This window comes from Chinchilla lanigera, unplaced genomic scaffold (genome assembly GCF_000276665.1).
Source record: "Chinchilla lanigera isolate Chin_1 unplaced genomic scaffold, ChiLan1.0 scaffold00116, whole genome shotgun sequence".
NCBI lineage: Eukaryota > Metazoa > Chordata > Mammalia > Rodentia > Chinchillidae > Chinchilla > Chinchilla lanigera.
This window is the reverse complement of record NW_004955517.1, coordinates 3,883,681-3,901,012: the sequence shown is the minus strand read 5'-3', so window position 1 is coordinate 3,901,012 and position 17,332 is coordinate 3,883,681. Positions and strand designations below refer to the sequence as shown.

The 17,332-nt window shown below is 43.6% G+C and overlaps 1 protein-coding gene across 1 annotated transcript in view; it reads left to right on the top strand.

Moving 5' to 3' along the window:
* The window catches only part of Ptprg (protein tyrosine phosphatase, receptor type, G), a gene marked incomplete at its 5' end in the record, with an annotated part of 676,568 nt that overhangs the window by 451,897 nt on the left and 207,339 nt on the right, over positions 1–17,332 (top strand). The window contains 1 exon segment of the mRNA XM_013506946.1: positions 16,857–16,952. Coding sequence (XP_013362400.1) covers positions 16,857–16,952 — 96 coding nt within the window.

Here is a 17,332-nt window from a genome sequence, read left to right as displayed (position 1 = left end):
TATCAAAGATTCTGTCCTCACATTGGCTTAATCTGCTGTGGATACTTTCAGTGGAATTTTTATTTTCCTGGAAATCTGCCTGCATTTGCCTTGTGGAATCCATTTCTTTCCTGTGCTGTGCATTCATAGATTCTATAATTAAGATTCGCTTCTATTTTTTTTTTTTTTGTCTCTTATCTATTCAAGAGTCACTAAGCATTGCTTTTATTGTGGACACTATCTGTGCAGTTATCTGAGAAGTTATTTCTGATTTGATTTTTTTCTGGAGCCTCATTCAATCGCTTTATTGTTACCACTTCCTAGAGTCCAGGTGGGTGGCTTTTGGATTGTCTCACCTCATTGCCCGCTGAGTTTGCCTTTGATGAACTTGATGTCTGGGGTTGCATCTTGTTTAAGTGTCTTTTCCTTTTTTTTTTAGTTTAATGCCAGGTGTGATGCTTGTAAGTTGCGTATGGTGGGTTGTTTTATTGCAAGTATTTAGAATCCTTAGGAAATGACTGCTTGTCTGAGGTATCTTCCAGGTATATGTGGTTTTTGGGCTTTGAGTCTGTTGCAAGATCCTACCTCTCCAGTGGGTTGGGGTGCCGCCTGTTTGGCCCAGCCCCTGGTTCTGTGGCACTGTGCCAGAGTACTTTCTGTGACCCTTAGTCAATCTCACCCTTGCAATGCCAGGAAGAATAGAAATTTAGAATAATTATGTCACTTGTGGCTGCAGTGGCATCATCAGCAATGTCAGTAGCATTAAACACAGCCTAGAAAATGACAAACTGAGTTAACCATTAATTTGCCACCTGTAACCATATGAACTAGATTTGTGGTTTTATAATAAAATATGAAACAAACCACCAAATTATATGCAGCATACAAGTCCTTAATATGGCAATTTTGCCCTCAGGGGTTAAAATTTAAAATGGGTTAGGGAGAAAATCGAGAAGTAGAAGAAGAGTTAGAAGTTAGCAATAAGGCTGGAGGACAAGAGGGATCACACTAACTTTGGGAGACTGGTGCAGAAGACTGCAGGGAAACAGAAGAGGAAGAGATAAAAAGAAGAACAGAACCAAACCACAAGCACAAAGAGGCTAGAAACCACTTTCACACTCATAAAAGCAAGATCAAATAATGGAGACAAAAACAGAAACAAAAAGAAAAACAAAACAACAACAAACAAAGGAGAGAAAGACAAACAAAGGACAATTTTAGAAGTCCACTTCCAGTTATGTCTGTGCTGTCACTGATAGACAACAGTGGAGACAGAATGCCAGGCGGTGTTGATCTACCCCGGCAAGCCAGCAGTCACTTTTTGGCGGGGCAGTGGATGATCTCAGCAAGCCTGCACCTTCTCACCGAGACCAGGCTGTTTTTGCCGCAGCCAGCAGCACTCCTTCAGTGGGCCTGAGCCCAGCTGGGAGCCGCCAGCAGGAGCCCGCAGCTGCTCTGAGTTCTGTGCCCAGGTCGGCTCCGTCAGCCCCTGTCTAATCACTGTCTAATCACTCTCTCACGTGGTACAACTTAGCCCTCAGCACTGAACACCAGTTAGTGCAGTCCTTCAGGTCCACTGCTCCCCTCCACTGCTGCGTCTGGCCGTGGAGGCCTCTGGGGTGGCCAGCAGTCACCCTGTGTCCACATGTTTGAGTTGCTCCTCTCACTCAGGAGTCCCGTCTCAGGGCGAAAGTACTGCTCGTTACCTCCTTCCTCTTTGTTGAAGTTTGTCTCTTCATTCTCTCCATGGGCTTCAGCTCATACTTCAGATCCTTCCAGGGTGCAGGGAACCCACTTCCCTCCCTCTGGTTTTCCTCACACTGCTGTATTCCAACGTCTGAACAGCCACTGTCAGAGAGGCTCCTTCTCTGCTGCTTACCACTCCGCCATCTTGGTCCCTCCAACCCAGATTAGGATTTTTAAATTTAAGGGTCTCTTACATTCTGTTTCACCAGAATCCTCTTCCATCCAGACACTAGTAGTTATCCTGACAGTAGCTCTAAAACTTGCCCTCCCGGAATTCTGATGCCACTTAGGAAACAAACCTCTGATCTTAACAGCCATTAGCCTAACACAAAATGTAGACTGAGGCCTGAGGTGTAAATGGAGATTTGTTTCAAAGCATCATAGAATATCATTTTAGAATGGGCTTGGAAAGCATCTAGTCAATGAATAACTTGTCTGGAACAGGAAGGATACTCTATCCTCATTTGGAGGCTGATTATATGGATGTGTTCACTCTGAAATGACAGAGTCTATGCACGATGGCACTGAGGATTCTATACCATTCTTTATGTCAATCTTTAGTGAAACTATGGTATTTGATTCCCACTTTAATCATTGTTTGAGGAAGCTGTCTTGTGCTTGAAATATTATGAAAGAAATTCTTACTGTCAAGTCTTTAAATGATACTGAGTTTATGCAGTAGGAACTGAAGTCATTGTTTCATCTCAGTCCCTGCATTTTCAGTTCTTTGAAGTAAGTACAGTAAGTTTCTTATAGATTGTTTCAGTCTTCCCACTGTTCTGATATTTTTCTCTGTACTTGAAAAATGGGATGACTGGGGCTAGGGATTTAGCTCAGTGGCACAGTGCCTGCCTGGCAAGCGCAAGGTCGTGAGTTCAATTCCCGGTACCAGGAAAAAACAACAACAACAACAACAACAACAACAAAAAAGCCCCCCAAAAAAGAAAAGTGGGATGACTATGTATGTAGTATTCCTTAACTTGCCCTTTAAACCCATCACTGTATCAGTCCTTGCATAGCAGATACGGAATCACCATCATTCTTTTAAAGAGCTGCATAATAGTCAACACTTTGGATACTGCGTAGTTTATGTAGTTAATTTCATGTAGATGGACAATGAACTTGTGTAGTCTTTTGCTGTTACAAATAATGCTCCTTGAACTCACTGAATCTCCTCTATAACATTCTTGGCACTGCTTCAATTCCAACTGAGGCAGCCAAGTTTAAGCATCTTTTGAGTTAAAATACCTTCTTGCTTAAGATTTGAGCAGCAGGTTTTGTGAGGCTGACTTTTGACAGTGGCTGACCTTCCTCCTGTGGAAACAAGGAACCAGGCTTCCTGGGCAGCCTTGTGGGCTTGTTCATTGTTCCATTATGTATGAGAGCCTGGTACAAGTAAAAGAAAGAAGTATGTGCACAGTGGTGTTTAACATACAGTCTCTCTGCATGTTTTCTCTATTAGCTAATCAGGATGGGTTATGCATGGAGCCAGTCAATAACGTGATTATTGGCTGATGCTGTCTCCCTTAGATTCTTGACTTTAGAAAGCCATGGCTTTGATATTTTGTTGTTTTTAATCCCTTCCTTTAAACTCTGTTTTTATTCTAAATTATTAACTGTTGCCTGCTGATATTTATCCACCAGACTTTCAAGATACTCCCATTAATAGTTATCAACCCCTTTACAAAGCAGCAGGGCATCCTGTGGCTTGGACGCATGGCTTGAAAACTTTTGCTTGGCTTACTCGCATATTGAGGGGAAGAGTTTGGCAGTGGCAGGGGTTGGAAAGTGTCATGGGAGTTCTCGCCTCTTGAATTCAGTGTGTGTTTAAATGAGTAGATAGAGAGTTGAACAGTTGCTTGGGAAAAAAATGCATTAAAATGTTAATGGTGGAGTCAGGGTTGAGCTCATAGGTATTCACAGTGAAATTCTTCACACTGACTTCCTATTTTGAAACTTTTTTTCATAACAAAATATTGGGAGTAGTAGGAAGGAAATGATCCAGAATGAGAAGACACAAAAGTGTAATAAACTAAAGATTTTCAAGTCATACAATAAATGATTCCATTTAAAATCACCAATCCTGTGGAATTGTGGTTTTTGACAGAAGTTTTTTTAAAAAAATGATGAGTATAATCGTGTTAATGGAATTCCATTGTTTTGTGAAATTCTTCTTTTCCTCTTTGATGTTAAGTCCCAACCCAAAACTTTTTCAAGGTTGTATTCAATCTTCCAACCTTTTTTAAAAAACAAAACAAAACACCACGACCATCCACACTTACCTGCTAGCTTCATCTCAGTTTCCCCTGCTGGAGCGCAGACATAGAGAAGTGAAGTGATTTGGTGGGGCGGAGCTGTCACCTTGGCCTTCTGTGTTCTGACAGCGTCTTCTCTGTTGCCTCACATATTGTCTTTGGATTTCTGAAATCCAAAGTCAGCTTCCAGGGAGTCATGGGAAGCCTCCGCCCGCCAACAATACTGTGAACTCTGATCGCAGCTGTGGTCCTGGCAGCCCTCTTTCTTCCTTAGCACTGCCTTTGACTGTTCACAAAGCCTCTTTATAGATCACTCGTTTGGGGTTCCATCCTCTCTATCAGCAGCACTGGTGCTTTGCCCAACTTTGGGCAGGCTTGTTTTGCTCCCTAATTCTCTAGGATCTTCCTGACCAAAGATAGGGCTTGGGAGAACCACTACTTAGAACACTACAATTTTAGGGCCAAGTAGGTGAGAAACTACTGTTCTGAGTAAATATGCTTTTCAGCAGGGCAGCTCTGCTAAGTGAATTAATAATCTGCGTGGGTGGGAAGCAGTAGCTCCCTTGTTTCTGCCTCCTGTGCAGCATGAGTGAGGAGTGAGCTTATGTAGCAGCCTGTTTCACTGAGCGAGAAGTGAGTGAGTAGTGGATTGCGTCATCAGAGCAGGAGTTAAGGAAGCTCACCCCCGTGTGGTGCGGGCCTGTGTGTCTCTGAGGGCAACAGATTTGCTCCTTTGGAGCACTTCTCTGATGAGGCTGGTGCTCTGTGTTGGATCCACAATCAGTCCATCGGCTTCACCTTGTCTCTTTGGACCTGTGGTAGCAGTTTTGGTTTTGTTCTTTTCTGTTCTTTTTCTTTTCTTTCTTCTTTTTTTTGGAACTGGGAATTGAACTAAGGACCTTGTATTTGCCAGGCAGGTGCTGTGCCACTGAGCTAAATTCCCGACTCCTTTTATTTCTTCTTTTCCTCATTTTAAGGGAGCGTTTTTCCTAGATGAGCTATTAGTGATTTTTTTTTTTTTTTTAACGTGTGAGTGTTAGGGACAGCAAGTATTTTGTGATGCAACAAACCCCTTTCTTGTCCCCAAACCAATGTAATTCTCTTTCCGTGAGTAAACTGCCATCCATTCATATTATTTCCCCAGAGCGAGGCTTGCCTTGCTGCAGTTCTCGGTATCTGTGTGTATTCATACACCGTACACACAGCTTTGCGCTGCATGCCATTTTAGAACCAAATGTAATCATGCCGTACTTATTTTTCATCTTGACTTTCTCTATTAGCAGCATATTTTTAAATAACTTTTGATTTTAAGAATTTTCAGCACAGTTGGTGTCTGCTTTCGTTTAGAGAAGAAAAAATGTTTCCCAAAGTCTCACGCTGGTGTTTGGATCCCAGGGTGCTGTTCTCATCAGTGACTTACCCCTGATGAGCCGAGTGCACGCCTGTGCTCCCCGGAAAGGGGCGGGGCTCAGGCCCTGCGGTGTGACCCGGGAGGGTGTGTTCTGCTCTGTGCCTCTTCCCTTTGCGCTGCTTCCTGGCTGCACACAGCTCTTCAGAGAGAGAATTTCAACCCTCATCTCATGTGGTCTGAAGTTTTCGATGGAATTTTCAGGAGTTCAACAAGCAAGAATCACTACCATTAAAAAATCTGCGAACGTGTCTTAATGAGAAGAAAAGGTCCCTTCTCCAGGACACATACCCTCAACTTGCTGTGTAGCCCAGGCTAACCTTGAACTTGCAGTCTTCCTGTCTCAGCCTCCCCAAGTAGATTCAAATGATAATATTCTAGATCCACTGACCCACCTGATTTTAACAGTGTTTCCCTGTAGAGATTGTCCCCAGGACATTCAAAGGCTTGGTTTGGATTTATGGCATTCAAGAGCATTTGGGAAGCTTCTAGGCTGCCTTGCATGTGTGTTCTCAGGAAAATTTTGCATAAACTTTTTTTTTTAATGAGGACCCTGACTTGGTGACATTCAGTGATAAAGGGCAAAATGCTGTTTTTGGAACAAAGCCGCATCTATGTCTTTGTGCACATACTTTCTCAGAGGCCTTATGCCGGGACAAGGGGAGGGGATACAACTGAATCGACCCTGCTGCTGCTAATTTTATTTACCTTAATCGCAAATTTATGGCATCATCATTTCTCTGGAACCCGGTATGGGGTAGAAAGTACAGTTTCAAAAGTGAGGAAAGCACTGTAATGGGAACTTTGGGTGAGTAAGTAACAAATAAAGTCTATTTCAGGTTTCTTGTATTTCAGAGTGGGAGACATGTTGCTGATTCCTAGTTGGTTTTGAATGATTTATAACCTTTTAGTTGTGGTTGAGTGTTGCAGTCTGTGTTGTCATGGAAATTCGATTGAATTTATAGGTCCATTTATCCAAAATGATTTTCCAGACTTCATTTCATGGTGAATCATGTGGCTGTGACTCCCAAGTACAAAGCAATTTCTAAAAAGTTTTAGATTACAAAGAGCACAAACACTGCGGTGGTGATTTCATGTTTTGAAACATAAATGTGCTCCAGATGCACCCCGGGACCCCCTCCTCCCTGAGTCCACGGGGTAAGCGCCATTGTGCTCCAGAGCCCGCCTTTCATAATACAGTACCTCTGCGAGTGAGGAAGGTGGTGTCTGAATAGGAAGCAAAGCCGTGGCTATGTCCTGGAGAACAGGTGAGGGCCATGTCCAAGTTGCCACGTGGGCAGCAACAAATGTGCCCCCAGCGTCTGCACCCCATTGCAGTGGACCTGCTCCTCCCCTTCAAAGCTCAGGAGTAGCCCTTCGCCTTTCTTGGGAAGGCAAAGAGAGACAGAGTGTTTTACCCTGTACAGTGTGACGGTGAGTGTGGGGTAGGATTTCTTCTTCTCAGCGCTGTACATGTTTGGGGAAGGAAAAATTACTTGCTGTGGGGCCTCCTCCTGTGCAGTGTGGGTTGTTTAGCAGCAGCGCCATCCTCTACCCAGTAGGTCCGTTAGCTCCCCCTCCAACTGTGACAGCCGAGAACGTCTTTAGACGTGGATAGCTAAATTTCCATTGGGGTGCGTCATCACCCCAGTTAAGGACCACTGCTCTGGAAGCTTCTGGCATGGCTCCTAGCCGTGCTTGATGGTGACTACCTCCCATTGCTAAGGGTCTTCTGATCAGGATGTACAGTAGGGCAATTCAGGTGTGTGGGGTTGCAGTCACATCCCAGCTTTGTTACTTCTGAGACCTAATAGGTCACCCAGGATTTCATTCTGTATCAAATAAGAAAAATACCTGGCAAGCGTGAGGTCCTGAGTTCGATTCCAGATTCCAAAAAAATTTGGGAGAATGTTAGCCCCTCTCCTGGAAGTGAAGGTGAGGACTAAAGAAATGGATTGACATCAGGTGCTGTGGTGTGTTGGAGCAGCCCTCCTGCAGTGTGAGGGAACAGCTGCCTTGGTGGCGTCACCTGCAGCTCCTGCGTGGGTCAGGGTGGGCAGAGCAGTGGAGGCATTCTAGATGCCCCTGAGCAGTGAGTGGAACTTGCTCTGTGAAGCAGAGAAATTCAGTCTGGCTTTATCCCCCTCCACACACACCATTTAGAGTGGCCTGCATCCAATCAAGTGGGTGCAGAGAGGCAGGCAGCCTGGCTCTGCTGTGTTCTCCAGCGTGTTGGGGTATTTGTCGTTCCCGTTTCCAGAGTGCTGCTGTCTCCCTGGCGGTACTTGTTGACTGCCGAAGTATCGCATGCAGGGAGGAGCGTTCACAAATCAGGGTCCAGCTGAATGTGTTTCGATGCCCTTGGAACAGCGCCTTGATAAGGAAGAGAACTTATTATCACACTCGGTGCCTGCTAGATTTGCTGCTTCCGGGGGCAGCATCCTGCCTGCCTGCTAAGTGTGGGGGCCTTTCCTGTTCTCCATCCTTCATTTCCTCTCTGCTCCCCTATTCTCTTCTTTCTTCCTTTCCTCTTTACCTTCTTCATTCCTTCCTTCTCTCCTTGCTTTATTCCTTTTTCCCCTTCTTGTCTGCTGCTTTTCCTCCTTCCTTGGCTGTTTGTGTCCCTCCCTGCCTCCCTTCTTCCCTTCCTTTCCTTTTTCCCCTTCTTGTCTGCTGCTTTTCCTCCTTCCTTGGCTGTTTGTGTCCCTCCCTGCCTCCCTTCTTCCCTTCTTCCTTCTCCTCTCTCCGAAATCTGGATGTGGCTTCTTTGATTCTGCTCCTGAGTCTGTGTTTGCCCGGAATGCCGCCTGTGGCTGGAGTCCATTCTGATGGACGTTCGCTGCGTTAGAGTGTCAGTTTGTCCATTTCACCATTGGTTATTATTTGGGTCACTTCTGCTGTGAGCATATTGCAAATAGCCTTCTCACTTGTTTGTAATTTTCTTCTCTTCCTTTTTACTCTCTTTAACTAAAATTTAAAAACTTACAAGCATACTGGTGATTTATAGTATGCCAGACATGGTGGAAGGTACTTTACTTAGTTACTATATTTAATACTGACTCTAACCTAGTGACGTAGATTTTACCTAGTTTATTCAGAAATGTTAAGGTTCAGAGAGCATAACTCACCTTCACCGGACCACACAGATTGGGAGGGCTGTAGTTTGTTGCCCTCTTTCTTACATACATGGTATGGTGATACGGCCACCATTCCACGAGATGCTGAAACTCCTACATTATTTACAAGCTTATGCTAAATTCTAAGAAATAACTTCTGAATTATGTATTAGTAAATCCCTGAAAAATGTACTACTGTAGCCAGGAGCTTGAACTCTTCCTGTGAAGGGATAGATACAAAACTTAAATAGTTATTTGATTAATCACGTATATCACTGAGCCAGAAATTCTGAAAATCAACTAATAAATAGATTTAGAATAGAATAAATAGGTTACACCTAGGTGCTCTTGCGAGAGATCCCCAGATCCTCCCAACCCCTTTGTGTAGCTTGTAACTTCGGTGTACACTTTGGATTCTTCTGCTCGAGGCACCTAGGTTTCTGCTATAAAGGAGTTAAAGGTAATTCCATGGTAGGGGCAAGTGAAAAGGGAAATGAGTAAGAATCACTGTGCTCTGTGATTAATGATAATTTATAAAGCATGCCTTTCAGAATGTTTATTTGAATGCTACCTTGCCTGCAAGACGCAAAATACCTGCTATTCTTTGAAACTTGGTTCTTCTAAAAATACTCTTCCAGTGAAGGCTGCACGAAGCTCCCTTGTGAGTTTCTTTGTACTACCAGATGGCCTACTGAGAGGTTTGATTTCACCTTAATTTATGTATCCTTTCTCATAGGGAAAGTAATAATCATGATTATTTCCATAATAACAGGAAAATGAGAACTGTTTAGACTGTTGGGATTCTTTACAAAGCACGTGCTTTGTTCAGGTTTGTGAACAGAGTCCCACAAGGGGAGAGTGACCTGGGCTTTCAGCAGGGGATGCCGAGCCTGAGACACCTGAAGTGTCTTCGCCATGCAGCTCGGGTCTGACTCCACAGCTTAGGTCTTCATCTCAGGCTGCCCGGTTCTGCCTGCTTCACGGACATGGTTCTGTAAGGCTCGGAGAGCGCCCTGGTTATCACAGGGCCAACCCTGTCCAGAGCAGCAGCTCATAGGTCGCCCCGTGACGTGCTGACACACGCAGAGAGATACCTCATTGCACTTTGTGTTTGGTGTTTCACCATTAAGTCCAAAGGCTGGAAATTCAGATAGAATTTCTGAGTTACAGTCTGGAGGCAGAATTTCTTCCTCTTAGAGGGGAGAGTTCATGCCTTCAACAGATTACGTACGACCCACCCACATTAGGGAGGGGGAGTCTGCTTTATTTACAGCGTCTGCCAAAATTCATTGTTGTTCACATCTGCCAAATATTTTCACAAAAATTTATCATGACTATAATATAAATACTTTTTATTTATTTACTTATTTTTATTTTTTGGTACCGGGAATCAAACTCACAACCTCGTGCTTGCCAGGCAGGTGCTGTGCCACTGAGCTATGTTCCTAGCCCAAGAATCCTTTTTTAAAAAGTAATACAAACTTTGCATTCAGAGTTTTGAACTCAGAATGTTGTGTTTGCATGAATTAGTCTATTGTTTTTCTCCATGATTGAAGTCAATAGATTTGCTTTTGTTTAAGCATTAAAATTTCAGGCCAGTCAGTTAGGAAATAGTTTGAATTTCATGTAGATGAAAGAGAACGTAGTATATGTCGTCTGTGTTTGGCAGAAGCACACCCCTGGCCACTTAGCTATTTCACAGTGGTTTTGCCCTATTTTATACTTCGGTGATTTAAATTCTTCTCTTCGGATCCCTCCTTGCCACTGGTTTTATTTGTCCCAGGGAACAGCAAGGACGTCATGAGGGAGTCTGTGGCTCCATCACTGACATTCCCCACTCCAGGTCCTCAGAGCCCCAGTTCCTTAACTCAGTCCAGGAGTAAATCGGTGGCGTTTGCTGTGAACAGCGCTAGAAACACACTCTGGAGCCAGGCCGCCTTCCTGCCCGCATAGATTGTCCCGTCTGCTAGATTTCGCAGGGCGAGAGTTAGAATGCAGTGTGATGTCTGCACGCAGTCTGGCTTAATAATAATCAAGGTACAGCATAATGGAAAGTCACATTGGATTAAGAAATTATTTCCTAAACCCTCAATTATGAAATCACTGAAAAAGTGGAACGTGCAGCCCATAAGCTGTGTTTAGATATTCACTGTACCTTGCCCCCCGCCGCCTTCCGCCTGGCTTGGTACGGGTACCCCTTTGGTGCCGTTTGCTGCAGCTCTTACGTGGTTTTTAATTCTTCAGTTGCCTTCTTCATCACCCTTCATGTCTCGTCCTCCAAACATTCTTTCCTGCAGCCTCTGCCTGTGTCTTCTTCCTTGTGTTAAAACTTCACACCAACGCCCTGCAGATGTCTGCTGGACCATTCGGTAGCTTCACCTTTCCTCTGACCTGTGTGCTGTTTCCTTCCTTACTTCATCTTTATTTTTCACTTTTATCTTAGGCCATAGAAGGGGTATCTGTGGGCGCACTAGGAGTTTTCAAGAGGAAATACAATGTAGAGCTTTCTAAATCTGCAGAGGCTTTTGGATTCTCTGCTGTGGTGCTGGGATCATTTTTTCTTTTCTTGCTGTCACAGCAATCTGAGCACTGACTGAGCCACACAATTGTTACATGAAAGGATACCTTCAAAAGAACGTCCCCCCCTATCTGTTGCCTGTAATAATTCGGCGTTCGTTTCAGCTACATCTGCTTGACCATGATCTGTTCATTGTTTTATGCTACTTCGTAGTACATTTACTCAACGTTAGCATTCAAAGAAAATGTTAGGCTTGTCTCATTAGCGATGTTTTAGCCTTCCTGGGCATCGACTATGTCCTCATCAGTCATGGTGCCTTAACCAGAATGAGCATTAAGCAAATCGTGTTGCCTTTTGGAAGGAAGCATAGTGATTAAGGCCTTGAACTCTGATGTAGGAAAGGTTTTCTATCCCAGCCCTCACTGCCTTCTTTAACAGCTATGTAAATTTTGGAAATCTCTGCTTTTCTGGTGTGTGAAATGAGAATCATGATATGGTACCTTACTTCACTGAGTGTTAATGCATGGTAATACAGTACCTGGCATCCAGTTGGCCCTTACTAAGTTTTTGAAAAATAATAATAATATATAATTTTCAGGTTAGTTGCTTTGTGTTCATGAAGCCTGATATGAATAGTGATGCAAATTGGAAACCAGGGTATACGTGATTGCGTGTGTTGGTGGGGTATAACGTCAAATGTCAAATAGTCTTTTTAAGGATAAGGAGAAAATTGCACAATGTAAGAGAGAAGGGAGGATAAGTGGACACGTATGACCGCAGGTCGCACACTAGTACCCCAAGACCGCAGAGTACCAGCTGGCATCACTGCTGTGCCCTGTGCCCACCTTGCCATTACTCGGTGGTGGCACCATTCTTCTGGGCATTTCCTACCCTGATGTTTTAGCATGTGCTGCCTGGTCGGTGGGTACGGCTGGAGTGTGATTCCCTTTCCCCTCTGAAGTGTTTCCCACATGTTAGGTTGTGCTGTGTGATACTTTAGCTTTTCTCTCAACTTGCTTTGGCCAGAGGAACGCCCAGAGGCTGCCACAGGGTGGGGACGGGTCCATCCTGGCCTGCGCTTCTCACTCAGGACTCTGAAATCCTCGGCCTTGGGACCTGGGCCTGCTGTGCATCACTGTCAGTGGCTTGTTGGCTGCCCTTCAGGTCACTGCAGTCTGTGTTCAGGAGACCGGTGTGTCCCAGGCACTGCTGCATGATGGAGGGACGTCACCTCTGAAAAGTTGAAGCAACTGTCTTCCCTCAGCATGGAGATTCCCGGATGGAATAGTCTCACTGACCCTTAAGTTATGCACTGTTGCTAAAGAACCAAAATATTCTTTGCTCAGTGTATTTGGGAAATATTGAGTTAAAGTTATTGGGTTTTAAAATAACATTTCTACAAAAAGAACCAGAACTTACTCAAAACATGGTTGATTTTAGGGGCAGGGCAGGGAAAGTAGAGGTGGGGTGCAACACATCTGTGACTGTTAAGACAGAAGTGTGTAAAATAAAATGTGATGGGAATGTGGCAGAAGGACAGAGAAATCCTTTTGAAGAGTGTCCTGTTGGCTAAATCTGGGACAGTTTGATGATCCAAGTAAATGACATTAGTAATGAATATAATAATGACGGATGGAATAAGATTAAAAATGACAGCAAATAAGTTCGTATAGGTATAAGTAATGAGTACATAAATGCAGTGTGGCGAATGGGAAGTTGTTCCTGATGTGTGAATGTGATCAGTGAACATATGAGAAACAGGCGTTATAAAGGTATCAGTGTGTGCCAGAACCAACGGGAGCCTTAGATGAGGACCAGCCTACCACACAGACCATCTCCTTGCAAACTGCTTTTTAATTTCAAAAGGAAATAGTTTAGAAAGCTGTCAGATGACAGCTTAACCATGTGATCAGGGCAAAGACCTTCCACATTTGGATAAATCTACAGCGTGTGATTCCCGGTAGCGTACACTGAATAGACACAGGCAGCTACTAGCATGGCCTGGCCCACGGTACCACCCGAATCCAACTGTGGGAACCGTTCTTCCCACATCTGCTCTCTGGCCTTCACGTAACAGCAGAGGAGACAAAGACAGAGGAGCTGTTCTAGGTGACTTGGGGGTGGGAGTGGCAGGCATACCCTGACCTGGCCACTCTGCAAAGTGTGAGCCTAGATGGGATCCTAGAGCAAGAACCAGACAGTGCTCCGTAATGGATTTACCTGGGCATTTGCCGAAATGTCAGAGTGGTCTGTGACTTAGGTAATAGTATTGCATCAGTGTGAAACTTGCTAACTTTAACAATTACATGATCATTATGAAGATGGTGTCCTTATCCTTAGAATTATACTAGAGTATGGAGTAATAAAAGGACATACTGTCTCCCGTTTTCTCTCAGCCAGTGGGGGCCACGGAGAAATTTTGTGGAGTGTGTAAAAGGGAAATGGGGTAAAGGAGATACAGAACAGGGAACAGGTTCTGGCACTGTTGGGCTTTCCAGCTCTTCCCTCCTGCCTTTCACCGAGTTTCTTTAGTGGAGAGCTGTTATGCAGCAAGCAGCACCTAGGTCCTCGTTACTAGAGAGAGTGCACTTTGCGGAATAACGAAGGACGGACCGTGGGTATGGCTTTGGAGAATAAATGCCGAAAGTAGGTGGCTGCTCAAGGCGCTTGGTACTGCTCCTAACATCTGCCAGTAATGTCTCCAAAAAATAAGTTTCTAGCCTGGATCCACGTGTGACTCATGAGGAACAAAAGACACTAGAGTTTATTTCACTCTGCAAAACTTGATCTACTTTCTCTCATGCTTGGGATAGCTTCAGATGTTCTCATAATGCAGTGGACTACAACGCAGAGAAAGAGCAGGGAAAACCGATCTTTCTGACCTGTGCTTCTGTTCCCTCTTTGAGATGTTATTGTCCAGGTGGGTGGGGCCTCAACTCAGATTTTCTCACAGTGCTTTCCCTTAGCTCGTCGCACATGAAAATGCCCTGGAAGAGGTCTTACGGTATTTTGTATCACACAGTATTCAGGAGATGCATTAAACAGTGCCACCCCTGAGCATGGGCTGAGGTATAAAAGCCTTTTGTGAACCTACCTAATTTAGGGCCTGAGTTTTCAAAGGAAAGTGAAGTGTAATTTTCTGAATATAATTGTGTGGAGTTTCTTTCCTGGGTTGGTAGCACGGTACCCACAGCAATTCACCCTGTATTAAACTGTTTGAAGCCACACCTTGTGGGGAGTGGCTTTTTCTCAGTATAAATTCATGATGTCTAAAACTGTCCAAACTGCAAGGCAACAAACTTGCAAAACACTGCCAGAGTCGGTGGGAATTCACAGTCTTAAGAAATTGCTTTCAAAAAGACAGCCCCCTGACCGTCCGTTACCCCTCCACTTAGATACCTGAATTTTCCTGGGAGTGACCTGATTTTGGCTACCTGATACTACCCTTCGGAAAAGAAATGTCATAGTGCTCTTAGCAGCAGCAGCAGCAGCATCATTATTACTATTATTAGTATTATTATTACTATCCAGTCATCAGGAGTCTGTTTACCTTGGGCATGTACTTCACCTAGTTACTGAGATGGCTTTGCCCACTGGGGTTTATTGTTCAATGTCTAATCTTCAGACCTCTGTCTGGGGCAAGGTGCTTTAGTCTGTTATAGAAAATCCCGTCATGCCGTTTGGAAATGAGAGAATAATAATGGTGGAGATCTGATTTTTTTTTTTTTTTTTGGTAAGCAGTGGGGTCATTCTGGAGGAGGCCGTCCTTGGTAGAAATGTTAAGAAGTCGGCCACGTGTTAGCCTCATGTACACCGGTGACGGTGGTGATGTGAGGAGCGCAGAGGGGGTCGCAGTGTGTGCTGCGCACCGCACTGATGTTTGGTCCTCACAGCCCCGGCCGATGGAAGAGCTTGGCTTCACGTTCCAGGAAAGCTGGTGCTCAGAAAATAGCTTGCTGGGGGCCTCACAGGCAGGTAGGCCTCGAAGCTGCACCAGAGCTCAGACCTGTTGTCTGCCCCGCAGGAAGTCTTACAGGGGTGAGCTGTGGTCTGGTGCTCTCTGAATCTTCTTAAAACAGCAAGGCAGTGTGTTCACGCATTCAGATCACATGGTGATTTTTAAATCACATTAATTGTGTTTTGGGGGAGGATCATGTATTTTTCTCAGTACATATCTGCAGCACCTGCAGTTCCCAGTCATCTTGGGGAGTGGGTGCATGTACATAATAAGGTTTTTTAAAAATCCTCTTCTGCTTCACTCCTGTCGCTTCCAAATCTCCTTTCTCCACTTTTGTTCTTGTTGCTATTGTTTATCTGATGTCACATTTTTGATATACAATATTCACTTTCATTGAGGTTTGTGTATACCAGCAATGAACTAAACTAGAAGGAAATCATGAAAACAGTACCATTCATGGTAACATCAAGAAAGATGAAATACCTAGCTATTAGCCTATCTGGGTATTAGCCTAACTAAGTAAGTGAAGGACCTCTACAAAGACAACTGCAGTACTCTGGAAAAGGAGTTTGAAGAGGATGTCAAGAAATGGAAAGATGTCCTCTTCTCCTGGATGGGCAGAATCAATGTGGTCAAATGGCCATACTTCAGAACTCTTCTGTGGATCAGTGCATTCCCACTCAGAACTTCACAGACGTAGAGAAAGACAATCCTAAAAATCCAACAACATACTTCACAGACGTAGAGAAAGACAATCCTAAAAATCCAACAACGTACTTCACAGACATAGAGAAAGACAATCCTAAAATTAATATGGAACCTGAAGAGACCCAGAATAGGAAAAGCAATTTTGGGAAACTAGAGCAAAGCAGGAGGTGTCACATTACCTGACCTCAAGCTATATTACAAAGCAAGAATAATAAAAATGGCATGAGACTGGGAGAAAAACAGAAGTGTAGATCAATGGAACAGGATAGAGGAATGTCTGTGTTTTGATTATTGAATAAGAAACTCAAGCCAATCTAATGTAAGAGGAGCTCTTTAAGGGTGGGATCAAAGCACCTGCAACTTCAGCTCTCTGCTGTTTAATCTTAGGCAGTTTAATGTCAGGTTCCTGGTGCACTACGTCCTCACTTCTAGATGTGCATAGCAATCCCTTTCCTGTCTTCAAAGGACTTGTTAAAAGCATTAAGTGAAATAATGTATAGGGTGGCTCTCTGCAAGTAGAAAAATGTGAAGTGTTACTAGTATCATTACCATTATATTTCTTGGTGAATTTACTGAAATATACCCTTTGGACTGTTTCTCAAAGCTACTGAGACACTCCTTCAAATTCTCATCATTGGCGTGCAAGTTGTTTATAAAAATGTGCCCATTTACCATGTTAACGTGGGGACTGAATCCTACCAGCTTAGTTTTGTACTTCAAGTTTTTTAACGCCAATGAAGTCTTGCTTCTTAACAGGAAAATTTCACCGTGCCCTGGGTAGTAAGTAATAAAGAAGTATTTGTGTTATTTATTTTAGGGTGGCAGGACTGTATTTTTGTTATGCAGGAAGAGGTTACGATTCAGAAGTACAATAGGGGGCTGGGGATTTAGCTCAGCGGCAAAAGCGCCTGCCTGGCAAGCGCAAGGTCATGAGTTCGGTTCCCGGTACCGGAGAAAAACCAAAAAAAAAAGAAAGAAAAAAAAACACAGAAGTATAATAGGAAAAATGACATGTTGTTTGGCTCTGGTCTGAAATACTTAGGCAAAGGAAGGGTACAGATAGATGAATAAATGGCAAAATCTTAGTAAGTGAGGAGCTGTGGGTGCATTTTCTACTTTTGTGTAGGCTGAAAATTCCCTAATACATTTTTCAATTGTTGTTTTACAGATGCAGATTTTCTTTTACAATCCAGATGACTTTGACAGCTTTCAAACTGCAATTTCTGAGAACAGAATAATTGGAGCCATGGCCATATTTTTTCAAGTAAGTTAACAGTGGCTGAAGTTCTTCAGCCAGAGAGTTTTCTGAGTATTTTTTTAATTCACTGAATTGTTCCATGTTTAATGAATGCATCTGTTTTCTAGTTCACACCTGTCTAAATGAAAGATATTTCATATTGTCTAATGTGTGATTTAAAATGTAAATAAGTGTGTTTAGAAACATAATGAAAATTTTTGCATGAATTATTCTGATTTTATTGCTACTTGACTGGTGCGCAGATTGAAGAACACATTTATCATCTAAGTTACTTCGCCGCTGAAGCGTTTGGAACAGGTTCCCTCAGCATATTAAGAGGCTGATGTAAAAAAAAAAAAAGTGGTTTTCTTTCAAGCAACTTTAAAATTTGACATTACTTGCAACTA